The sequence below is a fragment of the Cervus canadensis genome, chromosome 4 (assembly GCF_019320065.1).
Source record: "Cervus canadensis isolate Bull #8, Minnesota chromosome 4, ASM1932006v1, whole genome shotgun sequence".
Classification (NCBI taxonomy): domain Eukaryota; kingdom Metazoa; phylum Chordata; class Mammalia; order Artiodactyla; family Cervidae; genus Cervus; species Cervus canadensis.
The window spans coordinates 3,172,877-3,199,526 of NC_057389.1; the positions used below are offsets into that span (position 1 = coordinate 3,172,877).

The window sequence follows — 26,650 nt, forward strand, 5'->3', positions numbered from 1 at the left end:
AATACCACAGTTCGAAAGCTCAGAAAATACATATAAGTGGGGTAATTAGGAGCCAAGAACCACTGTTGAAAGGTTTCTTTGCCTGATTGGAGCCAGCACATCACTGTGGTTACCCTATTTAAGATTTTATTTGTTTTGAATAGATTACTGGTGATTTTTCCCTGTCTGTCGATGTAGAAGCAGCATTCTTTTTCTAAGAAGGAACAGGAACCACCTTTGACCTTTGTTTAAAGGTCAAGTGCCTGCTGATTTAGAGTGCCACACCCTCCAATGGGTTTGTTTGGGTGTGAAGTTCTCCCAACATGGTAGACATTTTGGACATGGCTGTGGTTAATTCAGTGAATATGAAATGAGGTAGGCTTCCCGGATGGCTGAGTGGTAAAGAATCCACCTGCCAATACAAGAGATGCAGGTTTGATTTCTGGTTCAGGAAGATCCCCTGGAGAGGAGGAAATGGCAACCTGTTCCACTATTGTTTCCTGGAGAATCCCATGGACAGAGGACCCTGGAGGGCCGCAGTCCACGGGATCACAAAAAGTCAGACATGACTGAGCATGCACACATGAATTGATACCCTCTGTTGCCATTCCGGTGATGCCTGTTAGGATAGCGATGAGGGGAATGAAGTTAGGTTCCACTGATGTCTGCCGTGTTCTAGTCTGGAGGTGGACTACTCTATGAGGCACTGGGGAGGGTCGCTGACCCAGGTAGCACTTGGCATGATGTAACCCAAGGAGCGTTTTCCTTCCCGCCTCGGGGGCAGGTGCCTGTAGGCTGAGGTCCCACAGATGAGAAAGAGGCCTTGAGACGGGAAAAGTTGGTTCCATATGAGTAGGAGTAGAGTGTAGTTGGGGGATCGATGTTACTGCTGGTGTGACTCCCAGCTGACCTCTGCAGGGAACAGACGGTTGGAATTTGCCCCCGTGGATGCTGGAAGTGGGATAGAATTTTGAAAAGTGGGTTTGTTGCCTCCAGACCAGTAGTTGTGTGTGAGGTGAGGGGTGACCAGAGGTGTTTAGTGAGGCCCATCCTATGGAGATGAAAGTACTAACGTGTCTATGGTAAAGAGGGGCTTATTTGGCACCTGCATTTTATCTTTTTTTTAAATTTATTTTTTAATCAGAGGAAAATTGCCTTATAATATTTTGTTGGTTCCTGCCATACAACAATGTGGATCGGTCATAACTGAATATGTATTTATCGCCCCCTCCCCTCCCCGCCCCGCCTCTAACTCGTAACAGAGCGCTAGGCTGAGTCCCCTACATCACACAGCAGCTTCCCGCTAGCCATCTGGTTTACCTGCGGTGGTGTATGCCTGCCAATGCTCCCCTCTCAATGTGTCCCGCCCTCTTCTTCCCCCACTGTGTCCACACGTCTCTTCTCTACATCTGCATCTCCATTCCTTCCCTGAACATAGGTTCACCAGCACCATTTTTCTGAATTCCATATATATGAGCTTCCCTGATAGCTCAGTTGGTAAAGAATCCGCCTGCAATGCAGGAGACCCCAGTTCGATTTCTGGGTCCAGAAGATCTGCTGGAGAAGGGATAGGCTACCCACTCCAGTATTCTGGCCTGGAGATTTCCATGGACTGTATAGTCTATGGGGTCACAAAGAGTTGGACACGACTGAGCGACTTTCACTTTATATATGTTAATATACAATATTTGTTTTTCTCTTTCTGAGTTCATCCATCTCATTATCACTGACTCAAATCTCTTCCTTTCTATGGCTGAGTAATATTCCATGGTATATATGTACCATATCTTCTTTATCCATTCATCCGTTGATGGACTTCTAGGTTTGCTTCCATGTCCTGGCTATTGTAAATAGTGCTACAATGAACATTGGGATAACGTGTGTCTTTTAGAACTGTGTTTTTCTCAGGGTATATGCCCAGTAGTGGGATTGCTGGGTTATATGGTAGATTTATTTCTAGTTTTTTTGTGTTTTTTTTTTAAGGACTCTCCACACTGTTCTCCATAGTGGCTCTATAAACTTACATTCCCACCAACAGTGCAGGAGGGTTCCCTTTTCTCCACATCCTCTCAAGCATTTGTTGTTTGTAGATTTTTGATGATGGCCGTTCTGACTGGTTATAAAGTGATACCTTACTGTAATTTTGATTTGCATTCCTCTAATAGTGAGCAGGGGAGGACGGGCATGCTGCAGTCAGTGGGGTCACAAAGAGTCTTAATGACTAAGGCTGAGTCCTTTGACTTAGCGGCTGACGACAACAGTAACAATACTGACCAATGTTGAGCATCGTTTCCTGTTGATTGGCCATCTCTGTGTCTTTTTTGGAGAAAAGTCTATTAAGGTCTTCTGCCCAGTTTTTAATTGGGTTGTTTGTTGTTCTGATATTGAGCTGTATCAGCTGCTTATATATTTTGGGGATTAATCCTTTGTCAATTACTTCATTTGCAATTATCTTCTCCCATTTTGAGGGTTGTCTTTTCATCTTGTTTATAGATTCTTTTACTGTGCAAGAGCTTTTAAGTTTAATTAGGTTCCATTTGTTTGTTTTTGTTTTTATTTCCATTACTGTAGGAGGTAGGGCTTCCCTGGTGGCTAAGACAGTAAAGAATCCGCCCGCGATGCGGGAGACCTGGGTTTGACCCCTGGGTTGGGAAGATCCCCCTGGAGAAGGGAGAGGGAACCCATTCCAGAATTCTGGCCTGGAGAATTCCATGGACAGAAGAGCCTGGCAGGCTACAGTCCATGGGGTCACAAAGAGTCGGACACAACTGAGTGGCTTTCACACAGGAGGTAGGGCCTAGAGAGTCTTGCCGTGACTTATGTCTGAGAATGTTAAGAATGTGCTGTGTATGTTTTCCTCTAAGAGCTTTACAGTTTCTGGCCTTACAGTCAGGTCTTTAATCCATTTTGAGTTTATCTTTGTGGCACCTGTATTTTAGAGACCAAAGAGTTGTGGTATGTGGAAGGGCATTTTTTATCTATTGTTCAACTGCTCCTTGGATAGCCTGTTTGTGTTCCAATGTTGCTCACTTATTGAGGAAGCGCCAGGGTGAAAGTGTGGTTTCACTGTGTGGCCATGTTACTGACAGGGAAGCCCTGTGGGTGTCTCCCGTGAAAGCAGAGAGGGTATATGAGACCTTGGTAAGGTGTTAGGACATGTCTGGGTTGTGGTGTTGATAAATTGATAGGAATGAGATTTAGGTGTTCTCATAGGACTTGAAGAAAGATACAGTCTATATGATCTGACCTAAAGCTTGTGGCTCTGGGACCAGGTTGAGCATCTGCATAAGCTGAGACATTGGGCTAAGTTTCTATTGGCAAAGGTAACATTGTCTGGAGGCTAGGGCCAGAGATGCACAGCCATCAGGAGAGAGGTGTGGGCAGGAGCTGGAGTCATTAAATAGTCCTTTGGGTCTAAGAGATGTTGAGAGTGTAGGTTGTATGACGGACCAGAGGAGGGGTAAGATGAGGGTTTGAGTAAGTTTGGGTGACATGGAGTCGAGACTGATCCTGGTGTAGGCCTCGGAAAGGAGGACAACCAAGTTTGTGTACCATAAGCATGCAGTAGGATCGTCCACGGGAGGACGCAGGTTCAGAAGAGGAAGGACAATCAAGAGAGCAAGACCATTACATGGGGAGTTGGCCATGCATTTAAAGCATTGTTACTGAGATGGTTGGTTGGCATCACCAACTCAAGGGACGTGAATTTGAGCAAACTCCAGGAGATAGTGGAGGACAGAAGATCCTGGCACGCTGCAGTCCATGGGGCCACAGGGTCACACACAACTTAGCGACTGGACAACAACAGCCACAGCAACACTGGTTCTTATCTTTGGTCATTTCGCGAAGGAAATGAGGTCTGCAAGTGTCTCACGGGTGTGGGATGCGCGAGTGCCTGAGCCTTCAGAGGGCAGTTTCCAAGGCTTCACCCTGGAATGGTGAATCCGGTTAAAGATTCCTAGAACCTTGATGGCTGTAGGTGAGGAAAGGAGGTCTGAAAGAGGCCCCTTCCAAATAGGGTCCAGTTGGGAACTTGGAGACCCATCCATCCAGGTTCTACAAAGGACTTTTCCCCAGGTTGACATAGTATGGGTGACTGAGGGCTAGGAGAGTGAGGTTTTAGGCCAAATTGCCTGCAGGTCTGTTGGAACATGGAGAGTTTGGCTCCATGAGATTGTATCCCTAGCGTTTCCCTTCCAGAAGGAAGTCCGTGTTAGGGAAGGACATCTGTATAAGCCTTCATATGGACTCAGTCCAGGGGCATCCTTTGGAGTTATTCTGCTGTGGAGGAGGGCAATAGGTCAGAGGGTTGCTCAATTTAGAGAAGTTTCCTGAGTTAATTTTCTGAGGACGTTTTTAAGGAATTGATTGGCGCTTTCTATCTTTTCTGAGGAGTGGGGTCTCCAGGAGCAATGCAAAGCAAGCCAGCCTTATGTTGAGGGCTTTGGCAATGGGTTGGGTTGTAGTGGAAATAATGAGGACCCAATATCACCTTGATGGGAGAAGGGAAGGCCAAACCAGGGAGTGACTTCTTATAGAAGTTTATTGTTAACTTGTAGGGCTTTTTTTCTGTCCTAGTTGGGTAGGCCTCTAGCCATCCTGTGCAGGTATCTACAAAGACAGTAAATATTTGTAGTCCTGGGAAAGAGGCACTGGGGTGACCATCTTCCAGTCTTCCCCAGGGTAAGTCCCATGTCGTTGGATGGGTTGGACCAAGGAGGGACATTTCTCTCCCTGGGAGTTATTGTAGGAACAGTCGGACAAGAGCCGGATCCCTGCTGGATTACTCAAGTCCTTTGTCTTTTAGGACTCTAGATATGAGGCAGAGAGGGCACCCCTTCCCAGATGTGTGAGTTCATGGTGGGCCTTGGTGAGTTGCCACTGGGGGCTTCGGGGACAAGAAGAGTCCCTCAGAGCTGGACCATCTGGATGAGTGTGGAGGGAAACCCTTCCGGGCTGCCATGTGCTTTCTTCCTCCATAGAGGTAGGTGGGGAGGTGACGTGGGGCAGGCATGGAGCCCCTGTCTTGGGGCTTCTTTAGAGGCAGACTGCTTAGCTCGGCCCACCAACTGGTCTCCCTCCGTAATGTCCGATGAGCCTCACCGATGGCCTTTGCAGTGAGCAATGGCTCCCTCTGCACGCAGGTGAATGGCCCAGAGTACGTGGCCAACCTGAGGGCCGTCTTTAATGGGGTTGTTCTCTGGAGGCTGGATATCCTCTTTCTTTCCAGATGGTTGCATGGGCAATTAGGGTCAAGCAGCATACTTAGAACCAGTGTAAACTGTGAGCCTTTTTCCTTTAGCCAATTCCAGTGCTCAGTGCAGTGAGTTCGGTAAGTCGTTTGGATGAGCCCCGAGGCTGAGCTCAGGCATCAGTGATCTCGTGGGGAACACGATGGTGTATCCAGCCTTGCGTTTTCCCTCTGCTGGATAACAGCTTCCACTGGCAAACTGACCCTTGTCGGCACTGGCCAGAGTTTGATCCCAGAATTCTGGGGCTGGCAGTTAAGGAAATTGTCAAGACCTCGGAACAACTACAGCTAGGACTTTTCTCCTCTGGTATGGGCAATAGAGTTGATGGATTTAGAGTCTTGCAAACAGCCAAGGATTTGATATCTGAGGGTCCTATTGTCTAAAAGCCGGGCTGAGGTGTGGTCACTAAGTAAATCTGGTCCACGATGGGCAGTTCTAACTGCCCACACCACTCTAACCAGAGTGGGTGCTCTCGGGGTGAATTTAAGCCCCTTCTTAGTTGGGAGGAATCGTGCTGCCAGGGCCCTAAGTCAGGAGCCAGCCCTTGGCAGTGGGATCGAGCTGTTTGGAAAGTTAGGCTACCGGCTGTGGAATTTCTCCTAGCTTTTGGGTGAGGACCCTTACCTCAACAGCCTCTGTTTTGTGGGTAAAAATTTGGAATGGCTAGCTCTAATGCTGGGAGCTCCACAAAGGAGATTTTTTAATGTTTCCATGACCTGCTGTCGGACTAGCCCCCACTCAAGGAGTATTTGATCACCTTTGCCTTGTAGGGCTTCGTTCAGAAGCTGTGAAATGAGACTGTAATGGGTATCTAAATCCTACAGTACTGGGCTACTTTACACCCAGGAATGCATGTAGCTGCTTCGTGGGTGGGTGGTGGGAGTCTGTAGGTTGGATACAGTCCTTATATGGTCTGCTGAAAGGCTACTCCTGCCAGGGATCCTTATTTTTGCTATTTAGAAAACTTGTTGTTACACTATCTGAGCCTTAGATTTGGACACCCTGTAACCCCAGCTAGCCAGGAAATTTAATGACCTGAGTGGCATGTTGAATATGTTGGTGTTGAGTGGGGGAGCAAATCAAGAGGTCATCTGCATACTATATGAAAGTTCCCCCCTCAAGTGTTAAATCTTATAAATCTTGGGCTAGCACCTATCCAAAAAGGTGGAGGTATCCCTAAAGCCCTAGGATAGAAAAGTTCATGTCTCTTGTTAAAGGGCCTATAGTGGAGATTCCCATTCAAACGGGAACAAGAATTGTGATTCTGGGGCCAGTGGGATGCAGAAGAAAGCATCTTTTAAATCTAGAACTGAGAACCAGCTGCTATCTGGGGGTACTTTTCACAAAAGTATGCAAGGATTGGGGACCATCAGGTGTAGGGGAATTATTGCCTCATTAATGATTCGTAAATCCTGGTTGAGACAGTAAATGTCGTCCTTTTTCTTGGCTAGCTAGTACTGGGGCATTGCAAGGTGAATTTGTGGGAATAAGGAGTTGGTAGGACAGGAGTTTCGATATGATGGGCTGGGGTCTTCAGGCCTAAAGGGATGTATTTTTCAGGGAAATTTATGCGAGTCCTTTAGAGCTATTGTGACTGGCATTGCATTTTTGGCTTTTCTTGGGACCTCTTTGTTCCAGACCCCTGGGTTGACTTGTTGTAAGCAGTCTGGCCTGAGAGATTTTTCATATCTTCATTAGTTAGGAGAGCTCCTCAAGTTTCCCAGAGGTTGCCCCCTGGGTGAGGTCCATGTGACTCTCCAAGGGAGAGAGAAAGAATGGCATTCCATTTTTGTAGTAGCACCCTCCAAGAGTGGGCATATGCCAAAAACTGGGGGAGAATGCAAATCCCTCTGAGACACAGAAGAGACGGGTATGATGCAGGCCTGCTGAATGGCTTGTCTGAGGCTCCCACGCTGGTACAGGTCTGTTTGGAGAAGGATTCGGAGAAGGAAGTCAAGATAGAATGGGTAGCCGAAGCACGCAGTAAGAAGACAGACGACTCACCCACCACATCCATTTGGACCCTCAGCTCCGGTCCAGTAATGTCCGTCTGTTGCCTGAGAGCCGACTGGATGGGGCCTCTTCAGGCTTCAGTCATCTGTAGAGCGGCCTCTGGTCCTCGGTCCCTTTGGATTGAGGGGCAACGGACTGCCCAGTGTCTTGATTGATGACCTTTGTCCCAAGCAGTCTTGGGAGGTTTATCCTGATCGGGGCACTTCTGTGCCCAATAGATGTGACATTTGTCTTTTTTGGACTGTGACTCAGGGTACCCTTGGGGGCACTTGGCATTGGACAGCAGCCGTCATTTGGGCATGGCTGAATTCCTTCCTTCTTTCCTCCTCCGGGGTCTTGGCCTCAGCCTTTGGTGATAAAAGACCCGGGAGGCTTTTCATCTAGGGTGACATTAGGTTCTTGAGTTAGTTTTGTAATTTGTGTCCTAACTGGGTCCTAATTTGTGCCAGGTGCTGACTAAGTTAAAAATGTATCTTTCGTTTATCACTCGCCCCTCATAAGCATCCAGATCCAGATTGGTGTATCTAATAATGCTTCCCTCGGCCTGTTAAGGAAAGCTCTTGGAATTCCCCAGCCTCCTGGCTGATTGCTGTGACTTGGGAGTAGTTTGTTGCTTTATGTTGGGCTGCCTTAAGGCCACCTTTGATACAGATGAAAAAATGAGTTCTTTCCCGTTGATGTTCTTTCTGATTGTAGTCCCACCTAGGATTGGTACTGGGGAATGCCTTTTCCCTGGTGGGGTTATTTAGTATCAGAAAGGTGGAGTCCATCAGCAATTTTATTTATTTATTTTTTGACTGTTAACTCTCTCTGTGTCAGTATTGAAGAGGGTCTCATTTCGAATTTTAGTGATGTCTCTCTGGGTCATTTTATAAACCATAGAAAAGTGAAGAACTAAAGAGCCTCTTGATGGAAGTGAAAGAGGAGAGTGAACAAGCTGGCTTAATGCTCAACATTCAGAAAACTAAGATCATGGCATCTGATCCCATCACTTCACGGCAAATAGATGGGGAAACAGTGAAAACGGTGGCTGACTTTATTTTTCTGGGCTCCAAAATCACTGCAGATGGTGAATGCAGCCATGAAATTAAAAGACGCTTACTCCTTGGAAGGAAAGGTATGACCAACCTAGATAGCATATTAAAAAGCAGAGACATTACTTTGCCAACAAAGGTCCGTCTAGTCAAGGCTATGGTTTTTCCAGTGGTCATGTATGGATGTGAGAGTTGGAGTGTGAGGAAAGCTGAGCACTGAAGAATAGATGCTTTTGAACTGTGGTGTTGGAGAAGCCTCTTGAGAGTCCCTTGGACTGCAAGGAGATCCAACCAGTCCATCCTAAAGGAGATCAGTCCTGGGTGTTCACTGGAAGGACTGATGCTGAAGCTGAAACTCCAATCCTTTGGCCACCTGATGAGAAGAACTGACTCACTGGAAAAAGACCCTGATGCTGGGAAAGACTGAGGGCAGGAGGAGAAGGGGACGACAGAGGATGAGATGGTTGGATGGCATCACCGACTCGATGGACATGAGTTTGAGTAAACTCCGGGAGTTGGTGATGGACAGGGAGGCCTGGCGTGCTGCGGTCCATGGGGTCACAAAGAGTCAGACATGACTAATCGACTGAACTGAACTGAGAAAAGTATTGGAATCCCTTGGTATATTTAATGAGATTATCTGAAAAGCTACCTTTTAGTTCTACTTTTAGTTCTACTAATGAGAAGGGCTTATGGACTTAACTGTAGCCCAAATTCACCTCCTAGTGCTTCCACCAAGGGACAGGCTTGCGCCGATGGGGGTAGTGGAGGTCCCATGTAAGGTGGTGGGGCAGAGCTAGACGGTGACGTGGCTGGTGAAATCCAGGGATTTTCCTTCGGTAGCAGGGTGGCAATGGTGGGAAGTTTATAGGTTGTGAGAAAGCCCCAGCTATCCCACAGGAGGAAGAAAAGTTGTACATGAAGTATCAGACCATCTGCCCTGAAGTTTGCAAAATAGGTCTAACTGGAGAATTGTGTTATAATTAATGGTCCCATTTAGGGGCCAGGATTCCCTGTCCAAAAGGCGATACTGGGGCCAGATTGTACTACAAAAGAAAGTGAGTCTCCTCTTCGGTGGCTTGGTGGGGTTGAATCTTGACCAGCTTTGGAGGATGCATCTCAAGGGTGTCCCCTCATGGACAGATGGTTGGTTTCCCATCTGGAGAAGTGGTCAAAGAGCCTGGTGTGCCGGGTCATAACTGGCGGTCTGGCCTGTGGGCTGGGACTGCCTGGGAGTTGGGGAGGACGTTTCCTGCTTGGACCCAACCAAGACTGTCTGGGACTCCTGGTGGCCAGTCCGGATCTGGGCTGTTCCTCATCCTGGTAGGAAAGCGGGCACTTGTTTCAGTCTCTGACACCGGTCCCGAGAGGTGGGCTCAGGTGTGGACCCAACTCAGATGGGTTGGAGTTTGGGAACAAGAGTCTGTTCTGACTGACAGAGGATTGAAAGAGAAAAGAGGAGTTGAGAAATGAGTAGTCTTTTCACCGGCACAAACTGAGAGAGAATGTCTCTTTCTTACAAAGATCTGAGTCACGGCACCAGAATGTTAGCAGTATAGAGTCTGAAGACCCCTCCTGCGGACCTCGGTTCCTGGTAAGGATGCAAAGAAGAATCTGAGGGCTTACCCGTTGCAAGAGAGTTTATCAAAGACAAGGAAAACGCAAACAGAGAGAAGACCTCAAGAGAGAGGTGGGCCAGACCAAGGAAGGCTGGACCAAGGTCCTGGAAGGCTGGGGTGGAGAATTTTTACGGCAAAGTTTTTTGTATCATCCAGGAGGTCTTTGATTGACAGTCTTGACAGCGGCAGGTTATATAGGAAGAGGCTCCACTGTGCATGTCCTTCCCATAATTCAGTGTGTTATAATTATGTATCTGCATTATAGAGTATTTACAAACATTTAATGAGCCAGTGGCCACCAAAGGTTATCTAAGTACATGGTAGATAGGTGGGCTCATGTGCCAGAGTGGGGAAAAGCCTTCCATTCAGCCAGAGGAGATTTGTCCAGTCCCTAACGGTTCTGGAATACTGGGGGCCTGTTTGGGGCGGGATTGGCAAACACCTTGGTGGGCTTAAGTGGCTGTTGGATGTTCAGCTGATGGGACGGCCTCTTCTTGCTTATGGCTAACTTCCTGCCTAACATGAATTTCAGGTGTTCAGCAAAGGGATTCAGTTACATATATACATATATTAATTCTTTTTCAGATTGGTTTTCATATAGGTTATCACAGAATATTGAGTAGAGTTTCTTGTGCTATGCAATAGGTCCTTGTTGGTTATCTTATATATAATGATGTATGTTTGTTAATCTCAGGCTCCTGATTTATCTCTCCCCATCCCATTTCTGTTTTGGTAAAACCACAAGCTTGTTTTTGATATCAGTAACTCTGCAAGTAGGTTCATTCATATTATTTTTTAAAATTAGATTCCACATATGAATGATGTCATATGATATTTGTCTTTCTCTGTCTGACATCACTTAATATGCTAATCTCTCAGTCTATCCTTGTTGCTATAAATAGCATCACTTTATTCTTTCCTATGGCTGTGTATTTCACTGTGTATGTCTTCCATTGTGTATATATATGTCCCACATCTTCATCCATTTCTCTGCTGACGGACACTTGGGTTGCTTCCATGTCTTGCTGTTGTAAATAGTGCTGCCGTGGACATTGGGGCTCATGAGCCTTCTCTGATTATGGTTTTGTCTGGATATACGCCCAGAGTGGAATCACTGGATCATGTGGCAGTTATCTTTTTAGTTTTTTTAAGGAACATCCATACTGTCCTCTGTGGTGGTTGTATCAATTTACATACCCAGAAACAGTGTAGAAGGGTTCCCTTTTCTCCTCATCCTCTCTGGCGTTTCTTTGTAGACGTTTTGATGATGGCCATTCTGACTGCTGTGAGTTGATACCTCATTGTAGTTTTTGTTGTTGTTTTTTGAGGGCATGGAAAGTTTTCTTATTAATGTAATTGAGGTCCCTGGGAGAGGAAGGGAGGTGTTTCCAGCAGGCCTGAAATGGCGTGAGAGCGCGCACTCACACAGGTAGACTGGCCTCAGTCTCCGTGATGGTTGGAGGGTGGAACCAGAGGGACGACTCTCCCGCAGACAGAGGCGGGTGTGGTTTGAATCTCCAGCCGGGGTCAAAGGTGGGAGCACCCAGGTTGTCTCATCAGCTTGTCTCGTTGTGGACACATGGGGAAGCGGAGGGGGTGAGGCTTAAAAGCTGCGAACCCTCCAACGTCAAAACAGGGAGGCAGACTGGCCGCCGCAAGACGGAGAAGCCGCCCCGAGGTCGCGTGGCAGGCCTGCACGGGGAGGCGGGAGGTGGCGTCCCTCCGTCTCTCTCCGCTTCCATCCTCCTCATTGGCCATCATCACCATTTAATTGATGATGGCTCCTGACCTGTACCTTTTTAATCCACGTCACAGGCAGCTGGAAGGGAAACTGAGAAAAAGCGTAAAAAGTGGCTTTCCTCAGCTATCTGCCCCTCATTTTAAAAACTTCTTGGAAATTCCTCCAAATAACCTTTTGATTCTATCTCCTTGATTATATGCCCATGAATTATTAGCAAGGGTTCGTAGCCAACAAGGGAGAGTGGGATTGTAGTCTTGGCTCACCCCAGTGTCAACCTTAATAACACATTCGTAAGAGTTTGATGAGGAGAGGAAGTCTCTTGTTTTTGTGAACTTTTTATCTTGTGCTGGGGTACAGTCGGTTAACAGTGTCGTGAGAGTTTCAGGTGAAGAGTGAAGGGACTCAGCCACACGTGCATGCACATCTGCTCTCCTCCACGTTCCCCTGCCGGCCAGGCCGCCGCCTAACAGAGCAGCGCTCCCTGTGTTATCCGGGAGGCCCATGCTGTGGTCCTCTTAAATATAGCAGTGTGCACATGTCCATCCCAAACTCCCCCACTGTCCCTTCCCTCCGTCAGCTGTAAGTTCGTTTTCTAAGTCTGTGAGTCTCTGTTTTTGTAAGTAAGTTCATCTGTATCATATTTTTGTAGACTCCACATATGAGGGACGTCATAAGATATCTCTCCTTCTCTGACAATCTCCAGGTCCATCCACATTGCTGCAAATGGAGTTATTTCCCGAGTATTCCATTATATATATATATATATATACACACATATATACATAATATTCCATTATATATATATATATACATACATATATATATACACACACACACCACACCTTCTCTATCCATTCCTCTATAGATGGATGTTTAGGTTGCTTCCATTTCTTGGCTATTGTAAACAGTACTGCAATGAACCCTGGGATGCTTGTACCTGTTTGGATCATATTTTTCTCCAGATATGCCCAGGAGTAGGATTGTAGGGTCATATGGTAGCTCTATCTTTAGTTTTTTAAGGAACCTATATACTATATATATGTAGTGTGTGTGTATTTATGTGTGTGTATAGTTTTTTAAGGAACCTATATACTATATATATATAGTGTATGTGTATTTATGTGTGTCTGTGTGTATGTGTAGATTTTTAAGGAATCTATATACTATGTATATACAGTGTGTGTGTATTTATGTGTGTGTGTGTAGTTTTTTAAGGAACCTATGCATAGATTGAAAAAGATATTGCTGAGATTTAAGTCAGAGTGCTCTGCCTAGGCTTTCCTCTAGGGGAAAGGTTTACAGTGTCCGGTCTCACATTTAGGTCTTTAATCCATTTTGAGCTTATTTTTGTGTACAGTATTAACAAATGATCTAACTTCATTTTTTTTTTTTACATGTAGCTGTCAGTTTTCCCAGCACCATTTGTTGAAGAGACTATCTTTCCAAGACTGTGTACTCTGGCCTCCTTTGTCATAGATTAATTGGCCGTAAGTGCATGGATTTATTTCTGGTTTTCTATCCCGTTTCATTGATCGATATTTCTATTTCTGTGTTAGTATCGTACTGTTTTGTTGACTGTACTGACATCAGACTATACCTCACTGTAGTTTTGATTTCCATTTCTCTGCGTGATGTTGAGCATCTTTTCATGTGCTTTTTGGCCATCTGTCTTTTTTGGATAAATGTCTATCTAGATTTTCTGCCCATTTAAAAAAATTATTGGAGTATAGTTGATTTGCAGTGTTGTGTTAGATTCTCTGCCCAGTTTTTGATTGGGGTTGTTGCTTGTTTGACAAGACAGCTGCATGAGCTGTTTGTGTATTTTGGAGATTAAGTCCTTGTCGGTTTCTTCTATTAATGAATTTAGATATTTGCCTTCCTTCCTTTCTCTGCTCGTTATAATTGGACTTTTAAGATTTATAATTTTCCTCTCTTACTTTATGTGTAACCTTGTAGAGGACATGGAACGTCTGCTTTGGGGTAAACTGTGAGGGTATCTGATGCAGGACTGATTTCAAACCAAGCGACAGGATGGGCAGGAGGGGGGAGAGCAGGGAGTCTGGGAGAGACGTGAGTGAAGCAAAGGGAGGGTGGATGCTTTTGTGAATTTGCTGGTCTTGCATTTCTAAGCTTCCATAACCATGAGGGCAATGCAGGAGACAGACTGGGACTTGATACAAAAAGAAATTTAGGAGTGAACCTGGCTGGGCAGACGGCCGCCTGTCCCCTGATTTGATCGAGATTAAAGGCAGCAATTCAGACACAGCAGGTGAGATGCTCCCGTCTCTGACCGGCATTCCCTGGGAGACTCCTCGCGCGCGGCTCTGGGAGGGAGCGAGCCCGGATTCTGGGAGGCGGGGGCTGCACCAGGCGCTCCAGGGAGGGGCGCGTGGGCAAACCCTCCTCCGCCTTCCCCGCCTCGGGCCCCGCCGACGCACGCTCACCCTCGGGGTGTTCCTCCGAGTGCTGCTGCGCTGTTTCCCGTCATACTTTCCCTGACGTTTGGCCGGGAAGAGAGGGGCCTGCAGGCAGGGGGAAGGCTTTCGGGGGCTGCCTGGAAAGTTAACTTGGGATTAAAGACCCAGCAGGCTTCAATTACTCATTGACTTCTACCCAGGTCTACAAGGAAGTGTGTGGCGGCTGGATGTGTTTTCAGGAGGGGGAAAGACCTTCTGCATACTGAACAAGACCCAGCCCGAGTGGACGGTGGGACAAGGCCACGGGAGAATAGCCTCTGAAGCCGTCAGTATCTCAGCTCCCGGTGACACTTATTTTTCTATTAATCCCGGGCATTTACATTGCTGTGATAGATCAGTTAGCCTCTCACAGCGTTCTAGTCCATTGACCTTATCACTTAACTATCCTATGGTGCCTCTGTCACCGCAGGGAGACTGCAAAAGAAACATTTATAATTTCGAATTACCTACGTCCAGGGCTGGGGAGACGTTAAAAGGCTCAGTTTGGATAATCAGCGCATTAGATGGCTGAACCTTCAGGGAATCCCCCTTCCTCTCGTCACTCCTCAATTCTGACAGCCTCTCTATAAAAGCGAGAGAGCAGACTCGGCCTGGGACTCCACAGCGACCCTGCGAAGACCTGGGAGATCACAGGCTCTCAAAGCCGGAAGGGCCTCACCGGAGAGATTCATTCTATCAGCCAGGATCCGGGGCTGCAGGCCGCAGAGGTGCCCTCTGGGGAGCTTAGCGAGAGGGAATGAGCTAGAAGGCCATCCGGAGGCCCCAAGGTCAACAGGAGGGTAGAGAATGAGCTTGGGAATGGGAGGAAACCAGGGCGCTCTGGGGAGTTTCCTAGAAGCTCCTCAGAGAGTTTGCTAGAAGCAAGGTTTTCCCAGGAGCAGTGCCCTGCAGCAGCGCCTCCGGTCCTTCAAGACTCAGTCTGGGAGAAAGGCTCCAGCTGGGTTAATAAAGAAAGATTACGGATCAGCCCTGCGGCTTCCACAGTGGGGCCACACCAGACACTGAAGAGGGAATCCGGATGCCTTCACAGAAGCCTAATTTAAAAAATAAAAAAGTTTAATACTAGGTGATAATTTAGTCCAACATGTTTTATAAGTGAGACGACTGTGGTCTACATAGTGAGGCGGTTTGTTTAAGTTCGCAGACTAGTGAAAATCCAACCAGGGATGGGAACAAGGCTTCCCAGCCCCCGCCTGCCGTCTGCTTGGACTCCAGATGCCTTTGCAGGAGCAGCAGCAGCCTGGCTGAGATGTATTCGCGAGTTGGGCCTGAGTGTGTTGGTCAGTCTGATTGTAGACGATTTGGGGAATTAAAAAAACTACTCAGCTTCTCAGGGAAGGAACCACCACCGATGCTTTTAATTAACAGAAACGAATTCTTTCCTCCATGTTTTCTCACACATTACCACCATCCGAAGAAACCGTTATCCAGAGGGGAGGTACGGTGAAGGGTAGGGCGTTAGGAAGTGCAGGGAATTCAGAGACGCTGTCCATCTGAACTGGGAGCGGGACCCCCGTCCTACAGCCGGCATCCCCTGGTGATGGATCAGCCGGTCCTACTCAGCTGAAGTCAGTGAGGGCACAGGGTTGGCGGATGTTGCACCAGAAGTCAACCCCCCGGAGATGAGACCGCCACCGCAGACAGGTCAGGAGCTGCAGGGAAAGGCTTCAGCAGGGGCCACAAGCACGCGGAGGCTGCAGGCCAGGAGGCTCAGCGCGGGCGTGTGGCCTCCATCGGCCTGAGAAGCTGGGGCGGCTGCCCCACCACCACGACGGGAAACGTGGTTTCTGAGAGGGCTGTGCTCACCCTTCCTAGTGCAAGACCGAGGAGGGGGCAGGCCCTGGTGTAACGCAGGGGAACCCGTGTAAACACCACAGCCTGCATTTAGAAAGGTTATTGATTTGCCGACTGAAGGGTAAACAGAAGCCCAGCATCTTGGCTCCGTGACCCACTCAGCCCCGAACGCGAGCCGTCACGGGTGCACGCCGGTAACGGCCACACAGCAGCGGCTTGCAGATACTCTTCCCAACATCCCTCTCCGCCACCTTTCTCCCCTGAATCCTCTTGTTATGTCTAAACAAATCCTGCTATGGAGCAACAGCCACAGAAACCCTGGCAAACAGCCACTCTGCACAGAGAAATGGGACTTGAACTACAAGTCAGTTTCGATTTCTAAACAGAGGAAGCAGTGATCGGACTGGAAGCAACACACGCCCATTGTCATCGGAAGGCATAAGCTTCATTACAGAGAAACTGAAAGCTGATAATTTCTTAGGCGCTATTCATCCCTAGGAGGCCAGTTACCATGGAAATCTCTCCTCCCTGTTCTTCTGCTTAGAGAATATTTATATGGAGTAGGAAGAGAAACATAAACACGATGGAAAGATTAAACAAGACAAGGCACAGTTTGCTACAAATATTTTACATTTATTATAAGAATACAGTTTAAAAAAAAAAGTCCCACCGATCTATGAGTGGTAATTGGTCTATTGGAAAGGAAAAAGGGGCTATTCAAAAATGATCTGCGCTTACAAAAACGATGACATTATGTTTTAAAAAGTAGAAAATAATTTAAAAACATCCTACAATGTTAGCCAAAGTGTATTTCTTCTGAATGTAAAACTAACAAATAAGTGCTAAATACAGATCCGAAATAAAAACGGTAAAAGACAAGACAGCTACCCACCTAGATATCCATCTCACTCATTTTCAGACTTGTTTTACAAAGCCAGACAAACTCATCAAAGGCTTTGCTTGCGTGCCTTACACTTGAGCTTTTTATGAGAGGCACGCTATTTCCAGTGCTGCTTTAATCCGCTTCACAAATATATTATCTTAAAATAACAACAGAAGATTACAGGTGCTTTAACCTGGCAGCATTGGCACTGAAAGGAAACTGTAAGCCAGAGTGCCCTGCTCGAAAGGAGGCTTCCGGTGGGGCTGAGGGCTGCCCGTGCCCACCGCACCACGCCCTCACCTCCTAAGGAGGAGGGGCGGAAGCAGCCCTGAGAGCGCGTTTCAGCCGCCACTCGCTGCGTGCCGCCCACGTCAGGGCCGGGAGCCGTCTGTACATTCCGTCTTCGCTTCCCGCGTGCTTGCGCTCCGCGAAGTCAGGGCTGTTCCCGGGACTGTGACAACTTGACCTGATTCTCTTGCATTTATATGGCTTTTCCTAACCCTATGTGGTTGTGTGGCTATGACTTCAGAGAGGTCCGATCTTTCAGGGCACCCACCAGACCGAACCAAGGGAAAACAGCAAGAAACCATACCATGAAGTCAGCAGAACTCACACCACCACCAATCCCTGCCGGATTCCTGCTACTGCAGCAGGCCGTCTGCTTTAGTATGTTCAGCATAAGGAGACATAAAATCCACAGGCCTCTGACCAGTAAAGCTGTTTCAGTAAGAAATCTCAGTGCCGAAGCAAAGTGGCCAGTGGTCCACGGTGAAAGTCTGGTTCGCAGGATGGCGTGGGGCAACGGACACTTCATGTGGTGAAATGGTCATCAAGCAAGAGGGAGTTTCATGCTTTTGGCCACTTTGTGGTCATGAATCTGAAATAACCAAAACCCCTGCCTACCAGTTCCCCCTTATCTTTGATTTTGATTTGATGCTCAGAACCTACAGCTGGGATTGGATTTAGAATCACAGGGGATTATAAAACATACTTATTATGGGGAATCAGGTGAGCCTTCTGGAACCAATCTCTTTGACACGAAAGTCAAAAATAGTGAATTCCATTAAAACATGTATATTTGCTGTGCATTTCAAGTGCGAAAGGCCTAAGATCAGAGGAGAAATCATGGCAAGTAAGTTCATTTCTGTTGGAATTGGTCTTCCACAAAGCAATTAGACTGGCAGCGAATGGGCCTCCACAGCATCCTGTCATCTAAATATAAGACCTGCTACACTTTGGGTTAGGGGAACATTCACAGTTGTACTAAGCATGTCTCTGGGCACCATGCCCTCTGCATTTGCTTACAATAGTCGGGCATTTCTTAAGAGCAGGCAAGCAAGTTTATTTCTACCAAGTCAAACTATTTGCAAAAGGACAATTTCTAGGTAATAATAGTGTTTTGCCCCCCACACCCCACCCCACTGTCTTCCATATTTAAAAAAACAAAAACATGGATTAACAAGCTTATAAAACTGTCAGGATGATCCTCTTGCCTGGGATCTCAGTAATAGCATTCCAGATTCCTTCTTAGCCCTTAAGTTTCTGAATCCAGGGCACTTAGAAATTCAAGTTCCTATCAGGGGTTGGAGGGAGGGGATTTAGTTTTTTGCTTCATAAATATCTTTCAAGTAACCCAAAACATGACCCCCACCAAGGTTGTCCAATTTGACATGAAGAAAATTAGTAAGTTTGGAAACAACTTCATTTCTCATCCTCAGATTTTTGCTGTTTTAATGTATGAATTAGGATTTATTTTTTTAATGGCCATCTTATACTCATCCTGTGTTGCTCAGAACATTGCTATTTCCCAGTGACATCTGTCCTATTCTCTCAAAGTAAGATATTAGTTACTGATAAGACGAACTGCCTGGATCGTTCCAGTTTTCTCGTGGGTGTTTTAACTGAGTACAGAGGGATGAAAATAGTGTTTCTGTTATCGCTTTAATTGTTAAAATCTGGTTTCTTAGCGTGTCATTTTAGAATCTGCTTTGGATAGATTCTGGAAGGTGCTTATTCTAAGATGTTGTCAACAGACAGGGCAGTGATGTTTGGCTTTGGAGGAAGCATACTGCTCTGGGAGAACCTGGAAGATAGAGCTTGGTTTCAACATAATGGTGCTCTGGGCTCTGAATCTCTCAGGTGGGTGCCTTATTTTAAAGCGGAGTCTTCATACTTGCTACCCTCTTTCCTGAAGCGATGAAAAACTCTTTGACATTGTACAAGTGAAATACTTTCAGACATTTACTGACAAGAGGAGAGTGAAGGAAACAATAAAACTTATTGGCAGAGAAGAGTGGAGTGGGAAGACTGAAAATCTCCAGAAGCTGAAAATAGCCATTAGTGTTTTGACATTTCTCTGGAGGTGTTAGGTCACCTAATGAGCTTCCTCGGGAGAGTCAGCAGGCTGCTTCCCCAGGCACGTCTGCCCACGGTGGTCCTTCCGTCCTGGGACAATCTCCCCAGAAACCCCCTGGCAGTGGTCACGCACACGCCACCCAGTCGTCCTGCGTCCCCCAGAGACCGTGACGGGGCCTCTGTGTGCTCCGAGCTGCATCTGCCCCGGGGCGTCTCGCAGAGCGTGTGCAGTCGGCCTGGTGGGTGGATGCCCGGGAGCTCCTGGGAGGCACCCTGAGCACCAGAGAAGCTCTTCGGTCTAGGCCGATGAAGACACTGATAAAAGCTGATGAGAAAAGGCCTTTCTGTTTCGTTAAAGAGATAAACTGAGGATAAGAGGAAAAAATCAGCACCGACCAGAAAGAAAAAAAAGAGAAAACAGACGAACCAGCTCCCAGCAGGGTTCCTTGAACCTGATGTGGCAGAAGAAGCTCCTGAATGAATAAGGCAGAGGGAAGACATTGCAAATTTCTGCTACGGGGTCATTACCATTACTGAGAACCTTTCATTTCTCGGAAGAACACTCACATCTTCTGACTTAAGCGGTAACGTTTGGGAAGGTAATGTCTGAATTCAAGATGTGAATCTTTTTAGTGACTCCTAAATGTTCTTCTTTGGAAGCTCCCACAAGCCTGCTGGCAAGGAGGGAAGCGGAATCTGTCTAATTGCAAGCAGGAGACCCCCACGAGGGACCTCTTCTTGCATAAAACACAAAGCAGGCGCTCTTCCTGCAGGCTTCCTCCAGCGCTGACCCCCCAGACACACGTGCGCTGCCCTCAGCTCCTCACCGCTTAAGAGCTGGGCTGAACCTCTCGTGCTTGCCTCTGCCACAAGAACCATGCAACAGGGGCTTCCTCTTGAGTACAGGGGACGCAGAGAAAATCCAGTCGACAGCTGACTCGGCGTCCTTTAAGACGTGTCGCAGGGACTCGAGACGTGCCGAAGTTTAACACAGCAGGAAGCACCTCAAAACTCCCTTCTGAGGGCCCGCCCTCCCTCACCGATGCTGCCCGTATTTGCCGGCAGGTGAGCCCGCAAGTCACCACGCTGGTTCTCTGCGCTTGCTCTTTCTGCCCTTCGGTCTTCCTTCCTGCGTGTCTCTGCTCTGCCTTCCGTGTCTGACCTTGTTGGCTGAATGGTGCAGAGATGGGCTTTAGAAAGGTGCCCCGATTGCTTTCCCTCCCATGCCACCAGTGTAAAGACAAGGAGCGCTGCTATTCAACAGTCATTTTCTTTCCCAGAGCAGAGCTCCTCCCAGGAAGGTCTCCCTGGGGTGCCTCTCGGGGTCCATGAGTTAACATTCGCCAAAGGCAGCGCTAACATTTGTTGAAGCAGCGTTGACCTCAGCGCGCTCTCCCTTCTAGGAGACCAGCCCTGCTGCAACCAGATTTCTAGTAAGCTGTGAATAGTCAGCGATTGAGTTTAGGAAACAGGATCACCAACTCACACATAGAGACTTTGAGTAGTCTGAGTCTGAACACACATGGCCAAACCCGCGAGCCGGCCAGACCGTGAGCGTGTGTCAGCCAGCACGGCATCGGCTCGGAGCGAGGGACGGGAGACCCCTCCCCGTGGACAGAAGAGGGGTTGGCTCGCCCGCACAAAGGCCCCCACACTGGCGGGTGACCTCTCTGCTTCTTCTAAACTTTCCGTAGGGAAGGCTCTGACCTGCTGGCCCTGCTCCTCAGGCCCCCCCAGCGACACCGTCAGAGTCTCGGTTCCGCTTTAACTACCTGACAGTCTCCGCAGGGACTGCATCTTCCTGCCACAGAGGAATCTTTCCTCTTCCTCGTTTGCACACGCTCGCCTCGGCCCCTTATTAGCAGAGGCGCTGAAGCCTACGCTCATCACTTCTCCACAGTTTAAAGTGATTAGGAATTCAGTACAGTAGGGTTTTCCTCCCACCTAAGAATCTCAGTCCTTACTAGGCAGTTAAGGGAGTTTTAATGTCTACTCTTAACAATTTAGAATGTAACCTTTGAATCAGCATGAGGCAGTAGGATGGTTTTAAAGGGGTAATAAATATTTCCTTAAATCGAATTATGACTGAGACATATAGTTTACATACCTTCTGTCTTATAATATCGTCTTCTAAAGGAGAATTTTATGGGACTCTGCGGCTGTACCAGTATCTTCTTCAAGTAGGTATTTGTGGTACGTGAAATCCTGACTTCTAAATTAGTATATTTTCTTTGGCAGAAATTAAGATGCGGTTTTGGGTCCTCCCAAATAATACAGTATTCAGACTTGATATGAAACTCAAAAGAGAGAAAATAAATAAAACTAAAATATTTAATAAAAAATTTTCTGGTATTTATAAGCAAATCAGAGTTAGTAATAAAAGAGGTAACACTTTATTTTAATGGTAAACTTTCATGCTAACTTAATAGTATAATGGAAATGTAATATAAACTCATTTTCATATAAAATCTTTTTCACTTAATTAACATATTAATACATAAAGAAACCGTGTCTTTTGCAATTATCTGCCCCTTTGTTGTCTTTTGTATTTCGCATTTATTCTGTTTGAGTGAGGGCTGTGACCTCCTAAATACAAAAATTAGTCTTTATGTGACTCAGAACAGTGTTTACGGACAGTCAATTCTGTTGATAAGAAACATCTAAAATACCAATTTTGTGATGGGGGAATATGCATGTGTAAAAAGAAGGTTAAGGCAAACAACTTCTTTTTAGAAAATATCAACTACTCTCACTTCCGAGGACACGCAGCCGCAGAGCAGTGCCCATGGGGCACGTGCAGGGAGGTTTTCAGGTGCATTTTTGGGGCGCCCGAAGACTCACCAGAATAAACCAGGAAGTGGCGTGACCGAGGTAACTGAATGACGACCTAGACGTGTATTTCTGTGTTGCCATTTTTATGTTTACCCCACTGTAAGGCCCTCAGTGTGTGGCATATAATTAAAACCCTTTCTTCATGACACATGTCACACCAGTGTTGTGAAGCTATAGCTATATTAGTGGTATTAGCCAAACTTTATGTAAGACTATATGGCACAATTGAAACATATGAGTTTAACATACACAAGAAAATTGTATTCTGGTTTAAAGGAAATGAAGACTATTTCAATGACTGAACGTTTTTTTTTTTTCCTCTTAAAAATGACCCTCAAATATGTGAAAAAAGTTGTGAAATATGCACTGAAAACTCAAACAATTAGACTCGTATTCTACACTGATAATGCTAGTGAGAGGTTTCAATAATATAGTATTTGTGATAAAATGGTAAATTATGGATGAAGAACTATATTGACTATTAAATTTGGGAGATAAAAGAGAAGTGCTTACATGAGACCTTTCACTGGGGACCCAGTGACAGGATGGACTGGAATGAAACCTCTGGGTTTGAGCATCTAAACTAAACCTATTCACCCTTTATTATTATTTCCTAGAAGAGAAAGAGAATGTTGGCTTTGGGAAGTAACCTTAGGTTACATGGAACACAAAATAATTTTAGGTTTCTTGTGTTGATAGTAAATGCCTACTCGACAGTAAAAGATTTCTTTCCTTGAAAAATGATGACCCACCTGTCTATTTCTCATACAGGTTCCTTGGTGACTCAAGACAGAAAAATGCAGGCGAGGGTCCGGCTGCCTGGGCTCACCTGCCCCCTACTCTGTAGTCATAAATTTAAGGAATGACGACAGGAACGGGACAGGAGAAGAGATGCAGAATTTGAAAAACCCATTCACAACACAAAGATTTGTGACCTGGCTGAATTACATTTAGACCAGTGGCAGTTTTGGTTACCACCATTTTCTTACTAAACAAGTCTATTTTGTATGTTTCTGAAGCCTTCTTTCCCTACATCAACTTGCAAATTCAGAGGAGTATTTGCATGTGGGCTTTCTGGGTATGGATTAGCCTCCTAAAGTACATAATTCCAATAATTATCAGTGACAGAAGGGATGAATAAATTATGCTTTAAGCACAACAAAATTAATGGTAAAAAAAAATGGTCTGCATAAGTTTTTCTTAATGCATGTGCCTATATTAAACTGAATATTCTATACAACTGATATGACCCTGAAAGAAGTTATTAATCCTGAACTATACCACAGCCTGCTTTGGGACACAGAATAAGATAGAATTTAAATGCTGCAGATGTCACGATGTTATGAAAAGCTTCTTTAATTTAAGCATAGAGTTATGATGTGAATTGTAAATTCTAACAGCCTGGATGAGTGAAATATCAAAGCCGTGTTCGTTCTTTCCACCAGAATGCAAAGATTAAGCTTCAGGTCTTGTTCACAAAATTAAAGCCCAAACCTTCATTCTCTCTTTGCTGAGAGCTAAGCTTTGGGGCTGCTAAGTGATGGGAGGCTGTTTTTGTTTTTTTTTAAATAAAGAATATTACAGAAGTGCACTTGGAAGCACTGGCAAAGGGCAGAAATGTCCCTATTTTATTCTTGCTTTTGAAAGCTGGCAAGTGACTGTAGACCAGAGGTCTTAATCTTGAGTCTGGGCTGTGATTTACCACAGTTTATGCCATCAAAAGAAGGTTTCATTTACTCATAATACTTGACAGAAGGGGAACAAAGCTGATTTTAAGAGAAGTTGCTTTGTATATTGCACTATTTTTGAGGGCAAGTTTATTATGCTTTCATTTTCATCTGGATGTGGTACTCATGAAACGTGTATGGACCTTGCGCACACAGCCCCTTTCTTCAGCATTATTCTGTGTGCAGTGGTATTCCCAGGCAGCAAGTGGGTGGACGGGGCGGAGGCATCTCCATCCCGTAAGCGCCTGCACTGAGCACAGACCGAATGATCACTGCTGTGCGTGTGGACACAGGCCGGAGCACACGCTAAGAGCTCCCAGGCCACATCTACCCCTGAGCGTGAGCGTCTCTTACACACACGTGTTTCCTGAGGCAACTATATACAGAACCTGGGGTAAGTTCCCCGGATGCGGCCAAGACTCAGCCCAAGAGAACCCTAGTTTAAACTCGGCAGCGTTTTCTCCCCGTGACCATCTCCACACGGCGGTGAGAGCTCCCGGGGAGCGGTGTGAGAGCAAACAGACGGAGAGGGGGCGATGCAGGGCCACCTCTGCGGCTCCCCCTTAATAATGCTCATCTGACCTCTGAGCCGTTCACTCCAGTCACTGCCTGGCTTCTGGGGATTATCTGTGTGTGTGTGTGGGGGGGGGCGGTATGTGAGCGTGCCCACGTGCCCACAGGTGCACACACGACTATGTTTATGAACTAGGACCATTCAGTTTGGACAGCCCTGGACACTGGCACGGATGAAAGGAATTGAATTCTGAGATGTCTCCTCTCAAATGAAGGTGCTTCAAAGCATGTCGTGACGTCTGTTGTGCATTGGAGTGTCCCTAAACAATTTTTGGTTGCCAAGAAAGCTGTATCTAAGAACTGAAAACGTTTCTCAGAACCTTGTTCATGAATTCAGATCATGAAGTAAGTGTGTGTGTGTGTGTGTGTGTAAAGGCATAACTCTGGTGAGAAGGCAGAGTCTCTGTCTCCCTTCCCTCCTCTGGGATGACTGCGCTAGCTGCCCCTTCTCCAGATCACTGTTCCAACCTGGGTCTCACCATCACAGGTCGCAGCTGTCTAAAACCGTCCCTAAAAGCCCTGGCCTCAGCTGCCAGCTCTGTAAGGAGGCTCTGGCTACCATCTCTGACAAAGAGGAGGGAAACCACAGCCTCACTTGGAGGGTGGAAACGGGAGGGCTCTTATGCTTATTTCTGTCGAGAAAGGAGAGAAACCCCCGGGAGGTCTGAACAGTTCTCAGTGTGAAGTGATGTTTACAAACACACCCCTGCCCTGGCGGTGCAGGAAGCCGGCTTCAGTCGGGACGTGCCTCGCAGACCACGGACAGACGGACGGAGCAGGGTTTGCGGCCGGGGCGGCAGCGGGGAGCCAGGCCTGGAGGAAAGCGGCCAGCGGAGCGCCAGTGGTCCCGGTGTGGGCAAGATGGGTGGGCTCCCTGCACGCTTGAGCCCGTGCCTGTCGACTCCCACGAGGCTGGGGCTGACGTGCCAGGACCGCGGGGCTGAGCCAGGAACGCCCGTGCAAGGACGGCTGCTTCAGTGTCTTTGCCTTTGACTTTTTTTTTTTTTAAAACAGCACATATTTAAAAAACAGTTAATAAAAAAGTAACCTTAGAAGACGGCTGCACACAACGCTGTATACACTCATGGTTAACAAGGAGAACAGTATTCCTCTGCGAGGGGACAGGCCGCGGCCACGCTGCTCCGTCAGGAGGTGATCTTCTTCTTGATGACAGCGAGCTCTTTCTGAAGTTCACTGAACTTGGGGCGGTTTTCAGGTTTATAATCCCAACACTTCATCATGATTTTAAAAATGTCCTCCGGACAGTGCTGAGGGGCTGACATCCGGTATCCTGAAGACACAAGAGGACAGAGAATTTAGGACGGGGGTGACCAGACACCACTGTTCACACAGGGCATTGCGCAGGGTGCAGTTTTCAGTACCACATGTTGTCGGTTATCAGAAACAGAAATGCCATTTTAGGGCAGGCTGATTTTTTTTTTTATGTAAGTAATGCAGGTTTTAATATTATAAAACAATATCATTACCTTCTAGTTCCATGAACTGATTTTGTGTTTGTGACAAATGAACAAAGCCTGATGTGAGAAACATCACATACAAGCGCATGTTTTAGCTGCTCTAAGTATTAGCTTTTAGATGCTATAGGCAGTCTTTTTTTTTAAAACATCTCTTTCACTCAGGTTTTTGAAGGTGAAGAGAGGATGAGGATTTAGGAACATTGCCTCAAAAGTGAAATAAGCATGGATACAAGTCATATTCCTCTGCAGCTGAGCAGACCCATTAATGCAGTCGCTGGGCAGTGTCTCAGCAGGGTGCTGGGTGGGGTGTGTCCGCATGTGCTCAGGGCTAGGGAGGACGCTGGCAAGCCACCCTCCTGCCCCCAACCCAACAGCCATGCCCCTGGAGGGGCCTGATGCTAGGGCACTGGCGTTTTGTTGAAAGTACTTTTTGTTGAAAGCTGTGGACACACAGGTCCACGCGAGGGTGTCATCATCACATGCCTAGGCCTGCCTTTGATCTGAGAATACTACGGGGTTTCTTGAGAACTGTTACAACACTGTCACTTCTTCCTGAAGTCTAACTACCTTTCAATTAGTAGGGACATTAACAGTGTTTACTTGGCATAGAATAAAAAACAGGTACTGTTCCGCAGCCTCTTAACTGTTTCCTTGGAAGAGACTGAATGGCACAGCCTTGCAGATGTTATGCTAGGCAGAGGCAGTGGAAGAAGAGCCTAGAGCCTTCTATTTCCAAGGTGCTGGATGTTTCAAAGTCTTTGTGGTTGGTTTTTGTTGTGTAAGATCCACACCATCCTTCAGGTTCAAAAGTAGATGTACCAACACCTCTTCTATTGGGCTTTGCTGATAGCTCGTGATAAAGAATCCACCTGCCAAGCAGGAGACCTGGCTTT

General features: G+C 46.7%; 1 protein-coding gene across 4 annotated transcripts in view; it reads right to left on the minus strand.

The window, feature by feature from the left end:
* Nucleotides 1–16,521: 16,521 nt before the first annotated feature.
* Nucleotides 16,522–26,650, minus strand: part of FER (FER tyrosine kinase) — a 447,462-nt gene continuing 437,333 nt past the window's right edge. For all 4 annotated transcript variants that reach the window (XM_043464502.1, XM_043464503.1, XM_043464505.1 and 1 more), the window contains one exon: nt 16,522–25,570. In XM_043464502.1, coding sequence (XP_043320437.1) covers nt 25,425–25,570 — 146 coding nt within the window. In that variant the 3' untranslated portion in view covers nt 16,522–25,424. The remainder of the gene's footprint in view (nt 25,571–26,650) is intronic.